Here is a 16,963-nt window from a genome sequence, read left to right as displayed (position 1 = left end):
CCAGTCCAGCTGAAAGGCAAACAAACCGGGAGAGGGAACGGGCTGCTCTGACCTGCAGACACGCCACGTCTCTCCATTTCCTAGATTTCTCCTGGGATGTTACTGAAACTCACTTCACCTGGAGGGTTTGTCCCTTGCTCGTGGTTAGACTGAACCAACCACACCGTTTAGCCTGTTTGGATGGAGGAAGACGATGGAAAAAAAAACCCAACCAAAACCCAACGCTTTCCTGCCAGGCTGAGCAGGGAAGTAAAAGAAAACCAGCATCACCCATGAGCGCTTTCCAGCCACCAGCACCAGCTCCTTGGCTGATACATGACCTGGTGCACGGTCAGCACCTTGCTGCAGCCATCGCCATGAACCACGCAGCGCGGCAAAACCCGGCGGAACCACACTGCCAGCCGTGGTTAATGCCCTGCTCGTTATCAGCCCCCAGCTCCTGTTTTTTTTCACGGATATGTCTTGGCACTTTCAGTGCAAACTGAACTTCGTTTTCCCCTTATCAGGCTGGCTGCTCCGTACACGGCTCGGGCGGCGTTAATGCAAAACTGACGCTCTGCCCTCCGCCGGGTGGAAGAAGTGACCTTTCAATGGCAGTTTAGCAAAGCGTGGGACCCAGCCACGGAGGGGCTCAGGGTTGAGGAACGTGCTGATGGAGTGGGGAGATGTCTCAGGGTTTTTCCTGGACCTTTGGCTCCACATCAGCCAGGAAAGGGCTGGGTTCAACCTTGATTTTAAGAGGAGATGGGCAGGATGCCTCCGGACAGGCTGACCGCATCCCTGCTCGCCAGACTGAGGGCTGTGGATCGGGTCATGGAGGAAATTTGTGGCTCTAGTTTGGTAACTTTTTTTTTTCCCCCTGCCTGGGACCTCCAGCTTCAGGAAAAAAACTGTCAGAGATGTAATGACCATAAAGCCAGGGCTTGCTGGGACAAGACAGCCCACTGAGCAGTCATGACCCCAGTTATCCGCTGTCACCTCACGTCCCCAGTGGGAAGAAGGCACAATTTGTGACACCTTTGACCACCTCGGTCATCGCTCCCTGCCTCAGTTTCCCCTCAGAGAGTCCTTATCCACCCTGTTCCCCCTGGCTCTGCTCCCCAGCCCCGTCCCCGCTCCCCAAAGCCCCTGTGCTGGGAGCAGTGTGGGTTTCCACCCCGGGGTTCATCCTCATCCCCCCGTACCCGCTCTCTTTCAGGAGACACAAGCTCTACAGGGAGGAGCTCAACCTGACGTCGCCGGCAGCGCTGCTGCCGCTGCGGCCGGAGGCCAGCTGGCTCCAGTTCCACCTGGGAATCACCCGGGACGGGCTCTACCCACGCTCCAGCCCGGCCGTCAGCCGGCTCCTCCGGGACATGCAGGACTCCACCACCATCAGCGCCGGTACGTGTCCTCCTGCTGTGAGGACGGGTCCGGGCTGACAGGAGCTGCACTGGGCTGGGGGGCTCCAGCCCCTCCAGGTCACTACTGCAAACAAGGAGGATGCCCCGAGCGCTGTGCTGGCTGCCCAGCAGGGTTTTGCCATGCTCTTACCTTGGGATGTGTGGATGGACTTGGCTGGAGCCCCCGATGCAGCGTTTTTTGGCAGGCGGGGATGGGCAGGCAGTGCCCCCCTGCATGCCCCATGCTGGGAGGGGGGTCAGCAGCAAGATGCTGAGCCCAGCAGGGTCTCACTGCTCCTCCTGCCCTTGCAGACTACAGCCAGGATGAGAAAGCGCTGCTGGGAGCCTGCGACTGCAGCCAGAGTGAGTGCCACGTGGCGGGTCCCCACTATCCCCTCACATGCTGGCCCCTGACCCCAACTCCTCCACCCTGATCTCAGCAAGGGAAATGGAAAGCTAGGGAATGCCAGGCCCTTCTCCCTCCAATTCAACCCCACTGCCCCAGCAGAGGTTGGGATGTGCATGGCACGATACCAGTATGCCACTGGTTTATACTGGTAGGGAAGGAAAAAGTCCCCAAGAGGATGTAACAAATGGGTGTTGGGAGAAGTGCTGGAGGGAAATCTTCTCTATGGCACGGGGGAGAGGGAGAGAGCGGAAAAATAACTGCAGAAGCCGAGGGGAGGAGCTGGAAGGAGCTGGGGGATGCTCTCACCGCGGTGGGGGGAAGCTGAATGGTGCCCAAGTGCGTCACTGGTGCTTCGCCGTGCGCCGGGGGGCTTTCCAGGCGGCGGCTGGCTAACGTCCCCTTTCCTCCCCAAGTCGTGAAGCCCAGCGGTGTGCACCTGAAGCTGGTCCTCAGGTTCCAGGATTTTGGGAAAGCCATGTTCAAGCCCATGAGGTAAGGCGTGCCGGCAGAGCCCCCCCTCCCCTGCCACCCCACGGAGCCATGGAGCAGGGGGGCAGCAAGGGCTGCGAGCATCCTTGGCAAGGACGGGCACACCGCAGCTGCGGCTCTTCTCTCCTGGGCCCGGCTACCTTGACAGCTGGAAAGGTTTAATTATCACAGGCTGCTTGCACGGTCCCGGAGTTGCACGTGGATAAACACTGGTGCTCCCCCACTGCTTATGGATGTTGGAAATGTCTTGATCCATAGATGTCAGATGGCAAAGGACCGCGGGGCACTTTTCCATTAGGGATTGCACGTTTCTTGCTCTTCTCCCATGGACGATGTGTTTTGCCTTGTTTCTCCATGGATTCCACAGTGTATTTCCAAGAAATAGCCATCAGTCCTGCTCACCTCCAACAGAAGTTGCTTCTGCACTTATTTGTAGCCCCTTGGGACTCTTCCCATTTATTCCCCCTCACTTGACTTTCCGTGCACAGGCAGGGCAGCTGGCAGCACGCCGATGCGATGGCTTGGCTCATCCAGAAAGAGACAGTTCCAGTCCCACTGGTTTCCATCCACCTCTGCCCAGTGTCCAGGAGGGGAAGGGAACTGAGCCAGGAGGGTGACAGTGTGTGACAGTGAAACTCTGCCCTGCCCGGATTAACCCCCTTGCTCTCTCCCAGGCAGAAACGCGAAGAAGAGACTCCCGAGGACTTTTTCTACTTCGTTGACTTCCAGCGGCACAACGCGGAGATCGCCGCCTTCCACCTGGACAGGTAGGAGCCTGCGCCTGGTCCTCTTCCCATGAGGAAATTTGTGCTGAGTCCCACAGAGCTGCCTGGCCTGAGGGAAGCGATGGCTCTGGAGCATCCTTTCAGGAGCTGCTGCGTTACTGGGGGACGGGGCGGCTCTGGCTCCCATCTGAAGCCCAGCAGTCAGCTGTGCCTTAGCCTCTGCACAAGAACAGGCTGGCAGATGAAGTCCCAGTTGCAAAGGGGTCGAGTATTTGTCACACGGCCATATGCACGTGGTCCTTCCCCTGCGTCAAAGTGCAAAGACGAGCTCTGGGTGCAGCCTGGATCCCATCCCAGTGAGGGACTCACACACTCCATCAGCAATCACGGCGTGCTTTGGGCTGAGATAAACTGCAGCAATGCAGTGTCAAGCTGTGAGCTAATGAGCAATTAACCTTGCACCTCTTCCCAGCAGGCTTTGTATTTAATAAAGTCAGAAATGCCCTTATCAGAGAGGAGGGCAGCACCTTCCTCCCCTCCCTGGGCTGAGTATTGAACATCAAGGGACAGTGATCCCTGATGGTGACGATGGTGGATGGGGGTCTCCAGTTCCCACGCCCAATTTATATGAGAAGCAGGACTGGGCTGTACGTCCTGTCGCTCAAACTCTGAGCGAGGGAACGGAGAGAGCCCAATTCCCATTCCAGCTCTGCCCTACATCCCCGCAGTGACCCTGTGTCGAGCTGCCATCAGCTTGCCTCTCTGCAGCCCAGCTCCACCACCAGGAAAAACGAGGCCGGACTGCTTTTCTGAAGTGCTTGGTGGGTTTTTTTGAGCTGAACAATGCTAGATGAAAGCAAATTTATTTTTTCTTTAAATATTGCTCAATAAGTAACAGGCTAAGTCCTGTTTTGTGCCCAGTTCTCCAAAGCAGAGGGCATTACCCAGGACCAAAGCACAGCAGCAGCCGTTCACCCCATATTGCTGACTCAGCAACCAGCAGCAGCTTTCCCCTCCCTGACATCAGTGCCTGTCTGCCCCGGCGCGGATTTTTTGAAGAATATTTGAGATTAATCAGCTGGGCTGAGTGCCTGTGAGTGGGGTGCTGCCTCCTCGCGTCCCGCTGCCTCAGCCACGTTGTACCAGGTTCAGCACATCCCCACTTGGTGCCAACCCCAGCACTGCAGAAGGGCCCGAAGGGATGTTCTGGCTCCCGAAGGACCCCGCTTGGGGGCGAGGGGATGGGAGAAACCAGTCAGGGGAGAGACATGAATCCTGGAGAACACCCAGATTGTTCCAGGTGGCAGCTATTAAAATACCAAAATCCAAACTCAGCCGCGTTTTGGTCCAGAGGGTTAACTGATCCTGGTCATTCACTAGAAAGAAGCTGGGGGGAAAAATAAATAAATCTATATGGGTGCAGTCATCAAAAAGCCCCTAGTTTACCATCCGAAGGGATAAGGGCAGTGTCTGCCATCCCGTGTTGCCGTCCTGGGCGGTAACGTCTCCTTGCATGGCAGGCTCTGAGCCACTGTCCCTTTTGTGCAGGATCCTGGATTTCCGGAGGGTCCCACCCACGGTTGGGAGGTTGATCAATGTCACTAAGGAGATCCTGGAGGTCACCAAGAACGAGATTCTGCAGAGTGTCTTCTTCATCGCACCAGGTGGGCAACTGGTTGGCTGCCGCGAGCCGGGATGGGGCACGTTGGTCCGTGGTGGGCGGAAGGGCAGGGTCTGCGGGCAAGAGTGACTGGCAGGACTTGTGCTGTTGAGCAGAACTTAAATTCTTGGGTGAAACATGCACAAAGACAAGGTTACAGCAGAGTTGTCCCTCTCACAGCTTCCAGCTGGACTCATCTGCCAGATCTACTCACCTGCCTAATTTTTCCCAACCTTTCTCCTACCATGGGACCAGGTCTGTGGTATGGGGAAGGTCTATGGATGGGGAAGAGCTCAGTCCAGGCTACCTTGCAGTCTCCTGCAGATTGCAGCTCCTTCTCCATTCTTCTCTCTTCTCCTCCCAGCCAGCAACGTCTGCTTCTTCGCCAAGTGCCCGTACATGTGCAAGACGGAGTACGCAGTGTGCGGGAACCCTCACCTCCTGGAAGGGTCCCTCTCCGCCTTCCTGCCATCCCTCAACCTGGCGCCACGACTTTCCATCCCAAACCCCTGGATCCGATCCTACTCGTTTGATGGAAAAGAGGAGTAAGTGGGTAAATGATGCTGCTTCCAATATCTGCATTGCGGGGAGCAGGCAGGGAGGAGAATGAGCAGGGTACAGACACACAGACAATTGTACATCCAGGCAGAGGAAGGCCAAGGTTCAGAGATTACCCATCATTGGTCTAATAACTCTTAAGGCCTGGGTGTTGACTGGGTTTGACTGCCAGTCTCCTGCGTGCACAAGGAGGGAGATTTAGGTCCTCCTCCTCTCTGTCTCAGCAACCACTGAGAGCATCTCCCCATTCTCCTCTGTCTCCTGCAGGTGGGAAGTGAACCCGCTCTACTGCAACACGGTGAGGGAGATCTACCCCTACAGCAACGGCAACCGGCTGCTTAACATCGTTGACATGGCCATATTTGACTTCCTAATAGGTATGGTGAAGGGGGAAACAACCTTCCTTCTTTCCATGTGATGCTGAAGCAGCATCAGCCTGTCTGTCCCCCACACCACGGCGTTTCTCAAAGCCATTCCTTCTGCTCCAGAGCCAGTTTTGGGAGACTGCTGTCTGCCCCCAGCCAGGCAGCACACCCCTCCTGATGTGCAGGCAAGGGGGAGCCCCCAGGCCCCCCCCCCACCAGCCCACTCCTCGGGGGTCCAGCAAGACAAAAGCAGCAGCTCTGAGCATCTCAGACACTTCCAGCATGGCAACAACTATTTCCTGCAGATCTGAAAGAAAATGTAGAATAGTTCAGAAAATTACTCAGTCATGGGAAACTCAGTTCCTCTGTCTGCCCTTTACCAGGGAACATGGACCGTCACCACTACGAGATGTTCACCAAGTTTGGGGACGACGGCTTCCTCCTCCACCTGGACAACGCCAGAGGGTGAGGCTGGGGGAGGACGTTGGGAGGTGGGGAAGGTGACAGGCTGGTACTAAAGTTCTGTGCTCTCTCCTTATCCCCCCAGGTTCGGGCGGCATTCCCATGATGAAACTTCCATCCTGGCCCCACTCTCCCAGTGCTGCATGTAAGTCCTCATCTTCTTTCCCAGCCACGCTAGTGTTCCACCATAACGGGCTGGCAGCGCTTGGTGGGGGACTCCCCCAAATCCCCCAGGCCTGGCTCCATTCGGCAGCACAGGAAAGACCCCAGCTAATCCCAGCCACGGGGCAGGGCAACCACCGGAGCACGGCTCCATCCGGCAGCACAGGGAAGACCCCGGCTAATCCCAGCCACGGGGCAGGGCAGCCACCGGAGCACAGGAATCACTGAAGCAGGGGTTAAGCTTTGATATCGGAGTATTAAGCCCTGTTGTGCTGCAGCCTGCTATGGTGTCATACAACTGTCCTTCCTGGATACTTTCCATTTGGATGGTCCCTTTCCATCAGAACACCCTACATATCTCTAAATCCCCAGGTGGGCTTCCCCTATCCCTATCCTCTCTTCCCTCTTTATTAATTTCCATAATTCACCAGCTGAAAGTTAAATTTAAGAGGCAGAAAAAGCTGCTCTTCCCTGTGGTTTCACAGTAGATGCCTAACCCATCTCTTCCCTGCTCCCTCCCAGCCTCGGGGTGGTACCTGCCCTCTCCTCCCACTCTTGTGTTCCTGGATCTAATTTTAAAAACTGCTCTTTGCACCCAGTGAGCTCTTGCAGGTCGCACCTTGTCATGAGCCAACTACGGCCAAGAACGGTGTAAAAGCAACTCACGGTGCCCAAGGGGGACACACAAAACCTCATTTCCCACAACAGCCAGTCCCTTCGGAGCGCGGGATCATCCAAAAGCGCTTGGGAAGGAAATAAAAAGTTTTATTTGAGTAGAGCACAGGGTTCAAAGATCCCAGCCTGCCCTGACCAACCAGCTGGACTCCACCCAAGTCCCCTCGGTGTTCCTACAGGAAGTTCACCCACATCCACCTGAGCAGGAGCAAAGTCCTCCAGCCCCTCCGGACCAGTGGGACCCCGGGGATGCTGAACAGCAGGCTGCTCGCTTCCCTGGTGAACACCTTCATCTTGGTCCCAGATTATTTCTTCTCTAAGTTTGGCTTCCAGCAGGTTTAAGTCTGTATTTGTAGGCACCTTCCACAGCTCCCACCCCAGTCCTTGTCCCACACGTTGATGCCTGCTGCTCTCCTCTCCCAGCATCGCTCCAAGTAAACGGCACAAAAACAGCCAGGGTCCCGTTCCTGAAAGGGTCAAAACCCCCAACAAGGCACAGAGCAGCCCGAGAACAGCCCGGGTTGACCTGGCACATTGATCTGCTCAGCTGATGGAGTCCCCAGAAGGCTCTGGGTGAAATCTTCAACAATTCCGTACCCCAGCGGGGTGACAGCTGCCCCGTGGGAGCGGCGCAGGGCCAGCAGCAGGATCTCCATCGCACACTCCTCTCCGTGTTCCGCCGGTTTCTTATGTAACTGTTCCAGCACGAGGCCATTCCCCATGGGGTCAGACCAGCCCGTCCTCCACCTCCAAGCCCCGGTGCTGTTCCGACCAGAGCAAACACAGCTGGTGTTTACCCGCAGCAGCTCCTCCGTCACCCTGCGCTGGAAGGAGCACGCACGCACGCGCCTTTGCTGCGGTTCACATCTGCTCTCAGCACAGCTTTCTCCAGCAGCAGCACCTCGCTGCCGTGCTCCAGCAGAGATTTAAAGCCTCGTTGCCAGGCTTAGCACTTGATCAATTGATTATTTTTTTTTTTGGTAGGAATATTAATACAAGCCTTGTGCAATGCAACAGGCATCGCTGACCCCAGCCACGCACCTCGCTTGGCTGCTCCAGGACACGACCAGTCCTGGTGCAATTCAGCGACTGCTCTGGCACAGCAGCAGCCACAGCCTGGTATCTGAACAGCATGGGTCCCAGCAGAGCTGCAGAGAGAGATCGCTGCTCCTAATCAATGCCCTGGGTAAATAACAGGCAGCCAAAGGCAAATTCTGGAGCTGGTTAAAATGTTACTGACTACACCTTTTTCCCATCTGAAAATTCTGGCTTGGCTAAATAGGAATGGCTTCACAAACACAAACCATTTCCAAAATTTAAAGGGTAATGATTAAAACCACTGATTGATTTTTGTATTAGAAATGCTGGAGTCAAATCACTTTCGCTGAGGATTAAACAACTGATTTCAGAATACTGAGTTTTGTTCCCAGAAGTGTTCCAAGATTATAGCTTTTCATCCCACTTTCTGTCAAAGGGAAATATTTAAATCTCAGAACCTCTTAAGGTGAAAAGTCACAGTTAAATCAGTTCCAGGAAGTATTCTTTCTTTTTGCTCAGAGTTTTGACAGAATACTTTTTTCCTCATTCATGCCTCTTCATTATACCTCCTCCTCTGCCCCCAGCCCATAAATGCCACGGTTGGGAGCACGGCACCACCCTGCAGGAATCTGGGGAACCGGGTCATCTCTGACGCAGCGGAAAAACACTCATTCCTGAGAACTTCTCTCATGTTTTTCTCTCTGCTGACAGAAATATGCAGTACAAATACCCAGCAGTCTGCAAAAACAAAGGAAGAAGCAGAGGTTTCTGCAAAAAAATTTCATTTCCTTCAGAAAGGGAAAGCTTTTATTCCAGAGTTCTTTGTCACATATCTTCAGCCACCTCTGCTCTCCCTCCTTCCCCCAGTACCAAGGGGCTCAGACAGCTGGTTCTTGCTGGGATGCCACAAGAAGTTTGCATTAAGATGTTTATTTTTTTTTCCAGAATAAAGAGAACGACGTTATTACGACTCCAGCTCTTGGCTGAGCCCGAATATCGGCTCAGCGATGTGATGAGGGAATCGCTGCTGCAGGACCGCCTGGCGCCCATCCTCACCGAGCCCCATCTCTTGGCTTTGGACAGACGGTTACAGCTCATCCTGCGAGCTGTGAGGAAATGTATAGAGACCTACGGAGAAGCCAAGGTGGTGGCCAACGACACCACGCAGCCCCAGGCTCCTGCGTCCGCCAGAGTGAAGCTGAGCACTTAACCGGTCCTGAACTCAGGTGCAGAGGTGGGGAAACCCCTGCAAGGCAAGCGGCAGGTTCTCTCAGCTGGTAATTTCCACCTACAAACGCTTGCGAGACTGAGGGGGAAGCTCTGCAGATGATCTTTAAGCACCACACTGGGTTTCTATGCTGGTGCTCTACCAAAGCTTCTGTGCTTGGCCAGTGTGCTGGTGAGCTGTGGTCTGCCTGCAGCAGACCTTTACACCCCAACACCGGCTCTGTGGTGGAAAAGCAGTGATCTCCCGGGCTGCAGTCGGTCACACCCCTGGGAGGGCAGGGGAACACGTGGCCGTTGGTTTGCTCCACCTGCACGGGAGCTGGGTCTTGCTAGTCAAGGACACAAACTAGATCTGAGGATGAGGCTTGAATAAAGAGATGCCAAGACCCTCTTCCTCTTATGAAGTCTCTGTTCTGTAATCAAGACTGTGTATTGGAGATAAGAGCGATCTCATTTCACAAGGGCAGTGCCTGCCCCTGGGACAAGACAGCGTGTGGGTTCAGCACGGCCAGAGCGAAGAGCATCGGCACAGTATCCACCAGCAGACCTGGCTGTTGCCTCTTGGTCTCTTCAGCAGTGACCAACCCACTCCACTTCCATCTGTGCATGTCCCTGAAAAGCCCAGTGCCCCACAGGGCAGTAAAACCACTTCTACTTTTACCTCCCTCTTGGGTGGAAGAGCCAGTTTGGGTTCTAAGAGACAGGCAGAAGGGTATTGCCTTTGAGCCCAAGGGAAAACAGACCAAAACAAAGCGCTCAGAGGCACAGACCTGTATTTGCAATTCAAGAAGCCATCCACACTTCTGGCGAAAACATTTTGCCAAAGTGGGAAGGATCTATCTCAGGTCATCTTCTCATTGCTTTAAAATCACTGAAGTTGTCAGAATTCCCTAGAAAACAGAAATGTTGTCACACTCTGCCCCCTCATCTCTGTGCATTTTGGGGAGGCGCAATAGGAACCAGAGACAAAAAAGCGTGGGGAGGGAGTCAGCATAGATATTTCAGTAGTTTTCCCCTTGCCTCCCAACAACAAGGCTTAAGAACAATGTGACTACTGAAGCTCTCTTTAATAGCTTTTTCCTTTAACTGTTCAAGAACAAGTACACTGAGCTTTTTGGCAGCCTAGAAAAAGCTGTTGAGAACTTTGTTGATAATTTATCATCCTTAAGGAAAAAGAAAAAAAAAAAAACTACCCACCACAACCAATCTTTCAGACGCTCATTCTAAACTAACGTTTAAGTTAGACAAAAACCATTTACAGCACTGCAGACCTTTCAGAGGAGAATCCTAACGCAAAAGCACAAATGTTGTCAGGCAGCCGTTGTTAATAGGTTCTCAGCAAGCTGCTGTGTCTACCACCAGCTCATTTTCTTGGGGGCTGGCATTTTGCCCAACCCAAAGGGAACTCGGTGACGTTGGCAGTAAGTGCCTGGATCATGCAAGGAAGGAACAAAGCTTGTTTGGCCCAGGGGACTGTGCTGACATCTAATTCAACTCCTCAATAATTCTACAATACACCTGCCTCCACTACAGAAAAAATAGAAAGAAAGAAAACTTGAGGAGAGACTGCAGTTGTCATCTGAGTATGTCCCTACAGGTACTTGTTCTATTCATTCGTATGAGAAAGTTTGTAGCCTTTCTACTTAGCAAAAAGTTTCCTCCAATATCCTGAAGCCACAAAGATTATCAAAAAACCCCACACAAACCCATCCAACCAAAAACATAAAACCCCACACCATGCTACTCTAGTCTCTCCTGACTTGTGCTTCAGCCACCTCCTTCCATTTCCAGCTTTCACAAAAGCAATGTTTTAGACAGTCTCAATTGAACAGAATTCTTGACGTTGGTGGGCTTACCTTCTTACTCTTGTGGACAGAGAATAGATGAAAATAAAAGGATGTAACTCACTCTTGGCATGCAGGGCAGGAAGGTTGTTTCATGCAGGATGGTGGATTCCCGAAGTTGCATCTCCCTCTACCGGTGACTTTTTGCACGCTCATCACACGTGACAAGCCCAAAATTAAATTGGTCAGTGAGATGGAGTGGTTACTGTGGGCTGCTTGAACAGGAAGAACATGGCAACAGAAGATAAGTTTAAAGCTGTAAGGTTGGAAGCGGAAGTTCTAGAGTTTCACTTTAGGTAATAAGAGTTCTGTTTTCAGACTTTTTTTTTCTTTGCCAAAGGGATGGGGGAAACAGAGGGCAGGATGAAGGAAACAAACTCACAGATATTTAAATGGCTGGTACACTAACAGGGGCTGCAAAGTTGCCTTCTTATTATTTTTATTCTCCTTTACACGCTAGCTTTTTAATGTATCTTCAAAGTTGGGTGATAGCTTTCTTAGCACTGGATGTAAAACATGGCCAGTCCGAGCTGCTTCAAGTCATTGCTCGTCAATTTTTTTCCTACATCATCATAGTGTGAAAATCCCCCTTCTATTTCTCACTCTCAGTCCACCAGAACTCATTCATGATTAAATACCAGATGTTCAAAACTTTCATTAATGGGATGGACAGATGGGAGCAGACAACTTACAGAAGCTGATAAGCTCCAGTAATAGTGGCTGGGCAGGGAATTAACCACATTAACGAGAGCTCAAAGCAGCACGAGTTGCTAAGAGGCACTCAAGCAAGACACAGGTACCTTCTGACTTCAAACACAGCCACGTGCACCCAACACCACAACTCCTGAGGAGTTCTCAGGTCATAGGTACAGGTTGGCTTGTGGAGACCAAGCTCTGCCGCAGGCTCCGGAGGGGAAGGTTCGGTTGTGCCGTAAGCCAGGACGTGAACTCCAGCCTCCAGAGTTAACACAAAGCTAATCCACTAAGCTGCTTAGTTTCTAGCACCTCATTCATCATGTATCCTCTAAGGCCAAAGGAAAACACAATATAGGGATGGGAAAGAAAAAAAAGAGAGACTGATTGCATTTAAGAATTTAAATCATTTTATTGCTTTACCTGCCATTAGGACAATCTATAACAAAAGGAATATAATATATTAGCACATACAGTAAATCAGACTTATATAGTCAGGTAACAATACAAAAATGGTCCTCTGGTTGACTATAGCTTTCTAGGGCAATAGATTTCATAAATTCGCTAAAGGTGGAGTAGCAAAAAATTACTTCTAAAGCCCTGAATGTTAGCTAAGGCAAAACTATGCCAATTGTGGTTTCAAACATATTTAAATTGCACACAAAGGTAAAGCTATAACTGTGATTAATATTTTACTCAGACTTAGCTGATTTATCTTAAAATCTTGTAGGTAAAACTACAAAAGGGAGTAAACAGCAAGCTAAAGAGATGCAGTAGTGAAACTTGATTAGAAAGTCTTATATAAAAAAAATGTGCACTTTTGTGGAGCTCTAACTAGTTTACACAGTTTTTGGTGCTTTAAAGTAACACAGAGAACACATATGAAGAAAAAACCTGGATAGAGTCAAAACTTAAGAAAACAGTTTAAAAAAAAAAAACCAACACCCAAAAATGAAGCATTGCTTGCTCCTTCTTAAGGACTCTGGCAGAAATCCTCTACTCAACATCTTCCGAATAGAGAACTCAAACCACAAGTGTTCAAATCCCACTGTTGGGACTTCAGGTTCAGAAATACCCTGAAACCTTTTGTAAAGGCTTGACACCCTCAGTATTATTTTGCCTCAATTAGCAGACTTCCTGATTATCTACATGCCTGGGAGAAAGTCTGTTGAATTTGAATCCGCATCACCTCAAAAAGGAAACAAAACGAGGGCTCCTTTGTTAGAAGTAGTTGCACAACAAATGCAAAACTGCTTGCTGTCACTCCCAAATACAAACCTACGCTACTTTATATAAATTACAGTTTAAAGGAAACCTTAAAAATTGCCTACCATTATTGAACCGTGGAATTCAGTAAAAACTTTTGGGAAGTATTGGTGTGCACAGAATAATGTAACATAAAGCTGGTAAATACTGAAATACATTTAAGACTCCGCAACATACAGAACTTGGAAAAAAGAGTGAGTATGAAATATGTGTCATGCCAATTCCGTAAGCAAGGAAAGAGAATGCACCTTTTGTATTTGAACTAGACTTATAATTAACCATTCTAAAAATTATGAATTGACTCATTTAAAATATTAAAATAACCGAGTGTTGCAGGAAAGTTAAAACATTCATTTTTCTGCCTTGCATTCTCTACTAAGAATAATGGCATCTATACAGGCCAGCAACCTTGCCACCTGCAACTGACACTGGCCATAAATACTCATGGTTTATTTTCCCTGTGTTGGGGTTTTGTGTGGTGGGTTTATTTGGTAGCAGGGGAGGGGCCACAGGAATGGCTCCTGTAAGTAACTGCTAAAGGTTTCCCCTGACTCCCAAGTCTGCTCCTGTAGTAAGGGAGGGGCTGCAGTGGGGGTTCCTGTAAGTAACTACTAAGAGTTCACCCCCACCTCCAGCTCCAAGGTTTTAGTAGCCAGGGTGTGGGGGAAGAAGTACTGCGAGCTGGCCCCTGGGAGAAGCTGCTGGAAGTTTCCCGAGCTCCAGGCTGGACCCACCCCTGGCCAGGGCTGAGCCATCAGCACCTCTGTGAATGACATAAAGAGGGGGCACAGAACATGGGGTCAGTTTTCTCAGGAGCCGGTGATAAGAATCTGCGGCGGAGAGAGAAGCGGGATCTGAGAGAGACAACTACACAGACACAGCAGTCAGAGAAGAGAAAGGAGAGGAAGGAGGTGCACCGGAACAGAGACTCCCCTGCAGCGTGGAGAAGACTCATGGTGATGCATGTTTGTCTCTTCGTGCAGTCCAGGAGATGTAGTCGTGGAGGACTCCACGCTGGAAAAAGCAGCTGTGCCCGAAAAGGGTTGAGAATTTTGAAGAAACCCATGCCGGAGCCAAGCAGTTATCAGAGGACTGTGACCCCATGCGGGAAGGACTCACGTTGGAGCAGTTTGTGAAGGACTCTCCTGCACGAAGGGACCCTACACTGGAGCAGGGAAAGACTGCGAGGAGCCCTCCCCTGAGGAGGAAGAAACAGCAGAGACAACACGGACTGACTGCACCCTCCATTCCCTGCCTCCCTGTGCCGCCGGGGGGGAGAAGGTACGGACACCAGGAACAAAGCCTTTGGGCCTGGGAAGAAGGGAGGGGTGGGAAGTGCCTAAGATGTAGTTCTCTCTCTCATTATCTTGCTTTTGGTTTTGACTGCAAATAGTTAATGAATTGCCCCTGACCATAAGTGGTGAGCAAACCCTCCCTGTCCTTGCCTCAGCCCACAAGGTTTTTAAACAAGGGGCTGTGGTGGTGGCTTTTTTTAAAACCATGACACCCTGGTATCAAAGGGCGACATGAACTGATGATCATTTTTTAAAAAGTCAACTGAGGAATACAAAGCAAGCAAGAGTTACAGGGAAAATAAAATGTTTGCTTCCTATTTCTAGACCAACCTAAGTACTTGAACATTACTAACAGCCGGACAGCTGCAACATTCTTACACCAATCTACGTACTAGAGACCAAAATGAGGCATTTAACGTAACATTTGCTTCTCACCACTTCGAACAGGAAGAGTTTTAAATGGCATATCTATCGCTGAAGAACGAACAAGAAAAAAAAATCAGTTGCGGCAAGTCAGCAAAGTAACAACTGCAGTAGTTCACCAGAACTATTAACCTTGAAAGCTTTGATTTACACTTGACAAAAACATAACCAAGTAATCTTAAACCAGCAGACACAGGAACAATTATACTGTTAAATTCCAACTGTGGCTTTCTTAGCAGCTGATGCCTAATGATTGAACCCAGGATTACAGTACCCAGAAAATTAAAAAAAAACCCCAAGCCCCAAGAAGCTCAATTACAAGGGCAGTTCTCATTTGAAAAGAAATACAGCAGATTATGACCACTGCCTTAAAATCTGTCCAACAATTTGAGAAACACCTTTAAAATAAAAGCCCTCCCCCCGCCCTGCTACCATCACCTCATTGCTCTATGGCAGTTGGCACGGTGCTAGGAGATCTCTCCCTCGCTGAAGCAAGGCTGCATTTGCCCAAGTTGGACAGTGTTGCACAGAGAGAAGCCATAAGAGCAAACATCTCCATAGAATTTTTCCTCTTAATTTAATGGGATAGAGAGCACAGAACTAATATGCTCTAAATTAAAAATAGTGCTATGATAAGCAAATTTTTTTTTCTTTTTTTAAACAGACAGGAAGCTGCAAATGCCAGTGGCAATGTGGCTCTGCACAAGGGTAATAAAGCAGTCTGCAATCGGGAAGCGTGGTTTGGATAGACAGGAAGGTTTCAGACAGACAGCGATACAAAACTGTTGTACTGCTGGATGTTTCGCTTGAGAATATCTGAGCACGGACCCAGGACACGTTCAAATCGGGGTCGATCAAGCTTTACACATTTCAACAGGCCACGAGCAACAACTGTGGCGGCACGGGGACGGTTCATCAGCAGAGCAATTTCACCTAGGGCAACAGGAAAGTGTGAACAGTGTTAAAAATCAATGTGCAAAGAGACAAAGAAATTACCTTGTTGCATTTGAAACTGCTGCAGGAATTGAACAGAAGGTAATTCAGGTTTTAACATTGATCAGAACAAGTATCTATGCAGTTACATTAGAAACAACTGTGAAAGGAGTTCAAAAAAACGACTTGATTTTTTATTAAAAAGCCTGTCCACATTCAAGTCTCTCTGAAAAGGTCTAAAGAATTTTCAACATTGGTTCTCTTTGAGAAAAGGTTTCAATTAACCATGTAATTTTCCTAGTCAACAAGTCATTATTTTTCTAATATGCAAGCCATGCTACTGTTCAATTCTGATATTTCCAGGGAACTCAGGACAACAAGAACATGGTTTTGAAGTAAAAACACACTAATGCACAAGACAGAAGCCTCTGACCCATAACCAGCTTGAACCAAGAATTTGACTTTGCCATGGGGCTGTGGAAGATGAGCATCTTGAAGTCCCACTGAATTCCCATTTCATAAGTTATGCACAAACGTGCCAAAAGCTTAATTTCAGATACCTGTTAAAACTACTGAACAACTTTTTTTGAAACTGAAGTTTTAACAAGCCTGTTCCCATTGGTGACAACAGCTACCCCTAACATTCCTAGCAACAAGCATGGAAAGCCACAGCATCATCTTTTGGATTTGTTTTTAAGCAGTTGGGCTGGTTATCTCCACATTCAGGACTGAGGAAAGAACTCGGTGCTCCTCAGAGAATCAATTTGCCTGCACTATCAGAAGGGATCTTCAAAATACACGAGAAGAACCTTTTCCTCTGTGCCCAATTAAAACCCTTGAACTCATTAGCCTCCAAAACACAGGCTTGCAAAAGGATAAGTAGATTCTAAGGGAGAGTTAAACCCCTGGGGACAGGTCTGCAGCACCTAAACGGAACTGTAGGGATAACAATTAGTTTAGGAGTGGGAAACTCAAGAGTGCACATCAAGGGAAATATTAGAATAGACTGAGACCTGACAATGATAAAACAGACATCTAGCACTAAACACTGAGCTAAGCAGACTTTTGGTCAGATCCAGTACTACCAGTGCACTCCTGAGTACATCCCACTGCAGGCCTTGCAGCAGAGCATTTGTTGATTACATCAGCTACAAGGCTGAAAAAATGAACAGACAACAACAAGGCTTCAGCAAGAGGACTGCTTAGAAAGAGTAATAAGGAGAGAGGATCTACCTTGAACATTAGGAAAAAGTTAGGTTTTTTGGGTTTTTTTTAAGAGAGAGGGAATTATTTAAACATTAAAGAGTAGGTTCTGAACAGGTCACTTTGTTTCAGAACTGCAAGCCACTTTTCTGCT

General features: G+C 49.6%; 2 protein-coding genes across 2 annotated transcripts in view; one reads left to right on the top strand and one right to left on the bottom strand.

Moving 5' to 3' along the window:
- FAM20A (family with sequence similarity 20, member A) overlaps positions 1 to 9,135 on the top strand; it is a 9,423-nt gene extending 288 nt beyond the window's left edge. Inside the window, exons 2-11 of the mRNA XM_010087605.1 lie at positions 1,199 to 1,383; positions 1,695 to 1,745; positions 2,205 to 2,283; positions 2,955 to 3,047; positions 4,554 to 4,669; positions 5,030 to 5,210; positions 5,491 to 5,600; positions 5,972 to 6,053; positions 6,136 to 6,195; positions 8,871 to 9,135. Coding sequence (XP_010085907.1) covers positions 1,199 to 1,383; positions 1,695 to 1,745; positions 2,205 to 2,283; positions 2,955 to 3,047; positions 4,554 to 4,669; positions 5,030 to 5,210; positions 5,491 to 5,600; positions 5,972 to 6,053; positions 6,136 to 6,195; positions 8,871 to 9,135 — 1,222 coding nt within the window. The remainder of the gene's footprint in view (positions 1 to 1,198; positions 1,384 to 1,694; positions 1,746 to 2,204; positions 2,284 to 2,954; positions 3,048 to 4,553; positions 4,670 to 5,029; positions 5,211 to 5,490; positions 5,601 to 5,971; positions 6,054 to 6,135; positions 6,196 to 8,870) is intronic.
- A 6,179-nt stretch (positions 9,136 to 15,314) lies between these two features.
- Positions 15,315 to 16,963, bottom strand: part of PRKAR1A (protein kinase, cAMP-dependent, regulatory, type I, alpha) — a 13,854-nt gene continuing 12,205 nt past the window's right edge. The window contains exon 11 of the mRNA XM_010087594.1: positions 15,315 to 15,606. Coding sequence (XP_010085896.1) covers positions 15,434 to 15,606 — 173 coding nt within the window. The 3' untranslated portion in view covers positions 15,315 to 15,433. The remainder of the gene's footprint in view (positions 15,607 to 16,963) is intronic.

Source organism: Pterocles gutturalis, unplaced genomic scaffold, assembly GCF_000699245.1.
Source record: "Pterocles gutturalis isolate BGI_N339 unplaced genomic scaffold, ASM69924v1 scaffold15151, whole genome shotgun sequence".
NCBI classification, from domain to species: domain Eukaryota; kingdom Metazoa; phylum Chordata; class Aves; order Pterocliformes; family Pteroclidae; genus Pterocles; species Pterocles gutturalis.
This window is presented reverse-complemented; position numbering and strand designations above follow the sequence as displayed.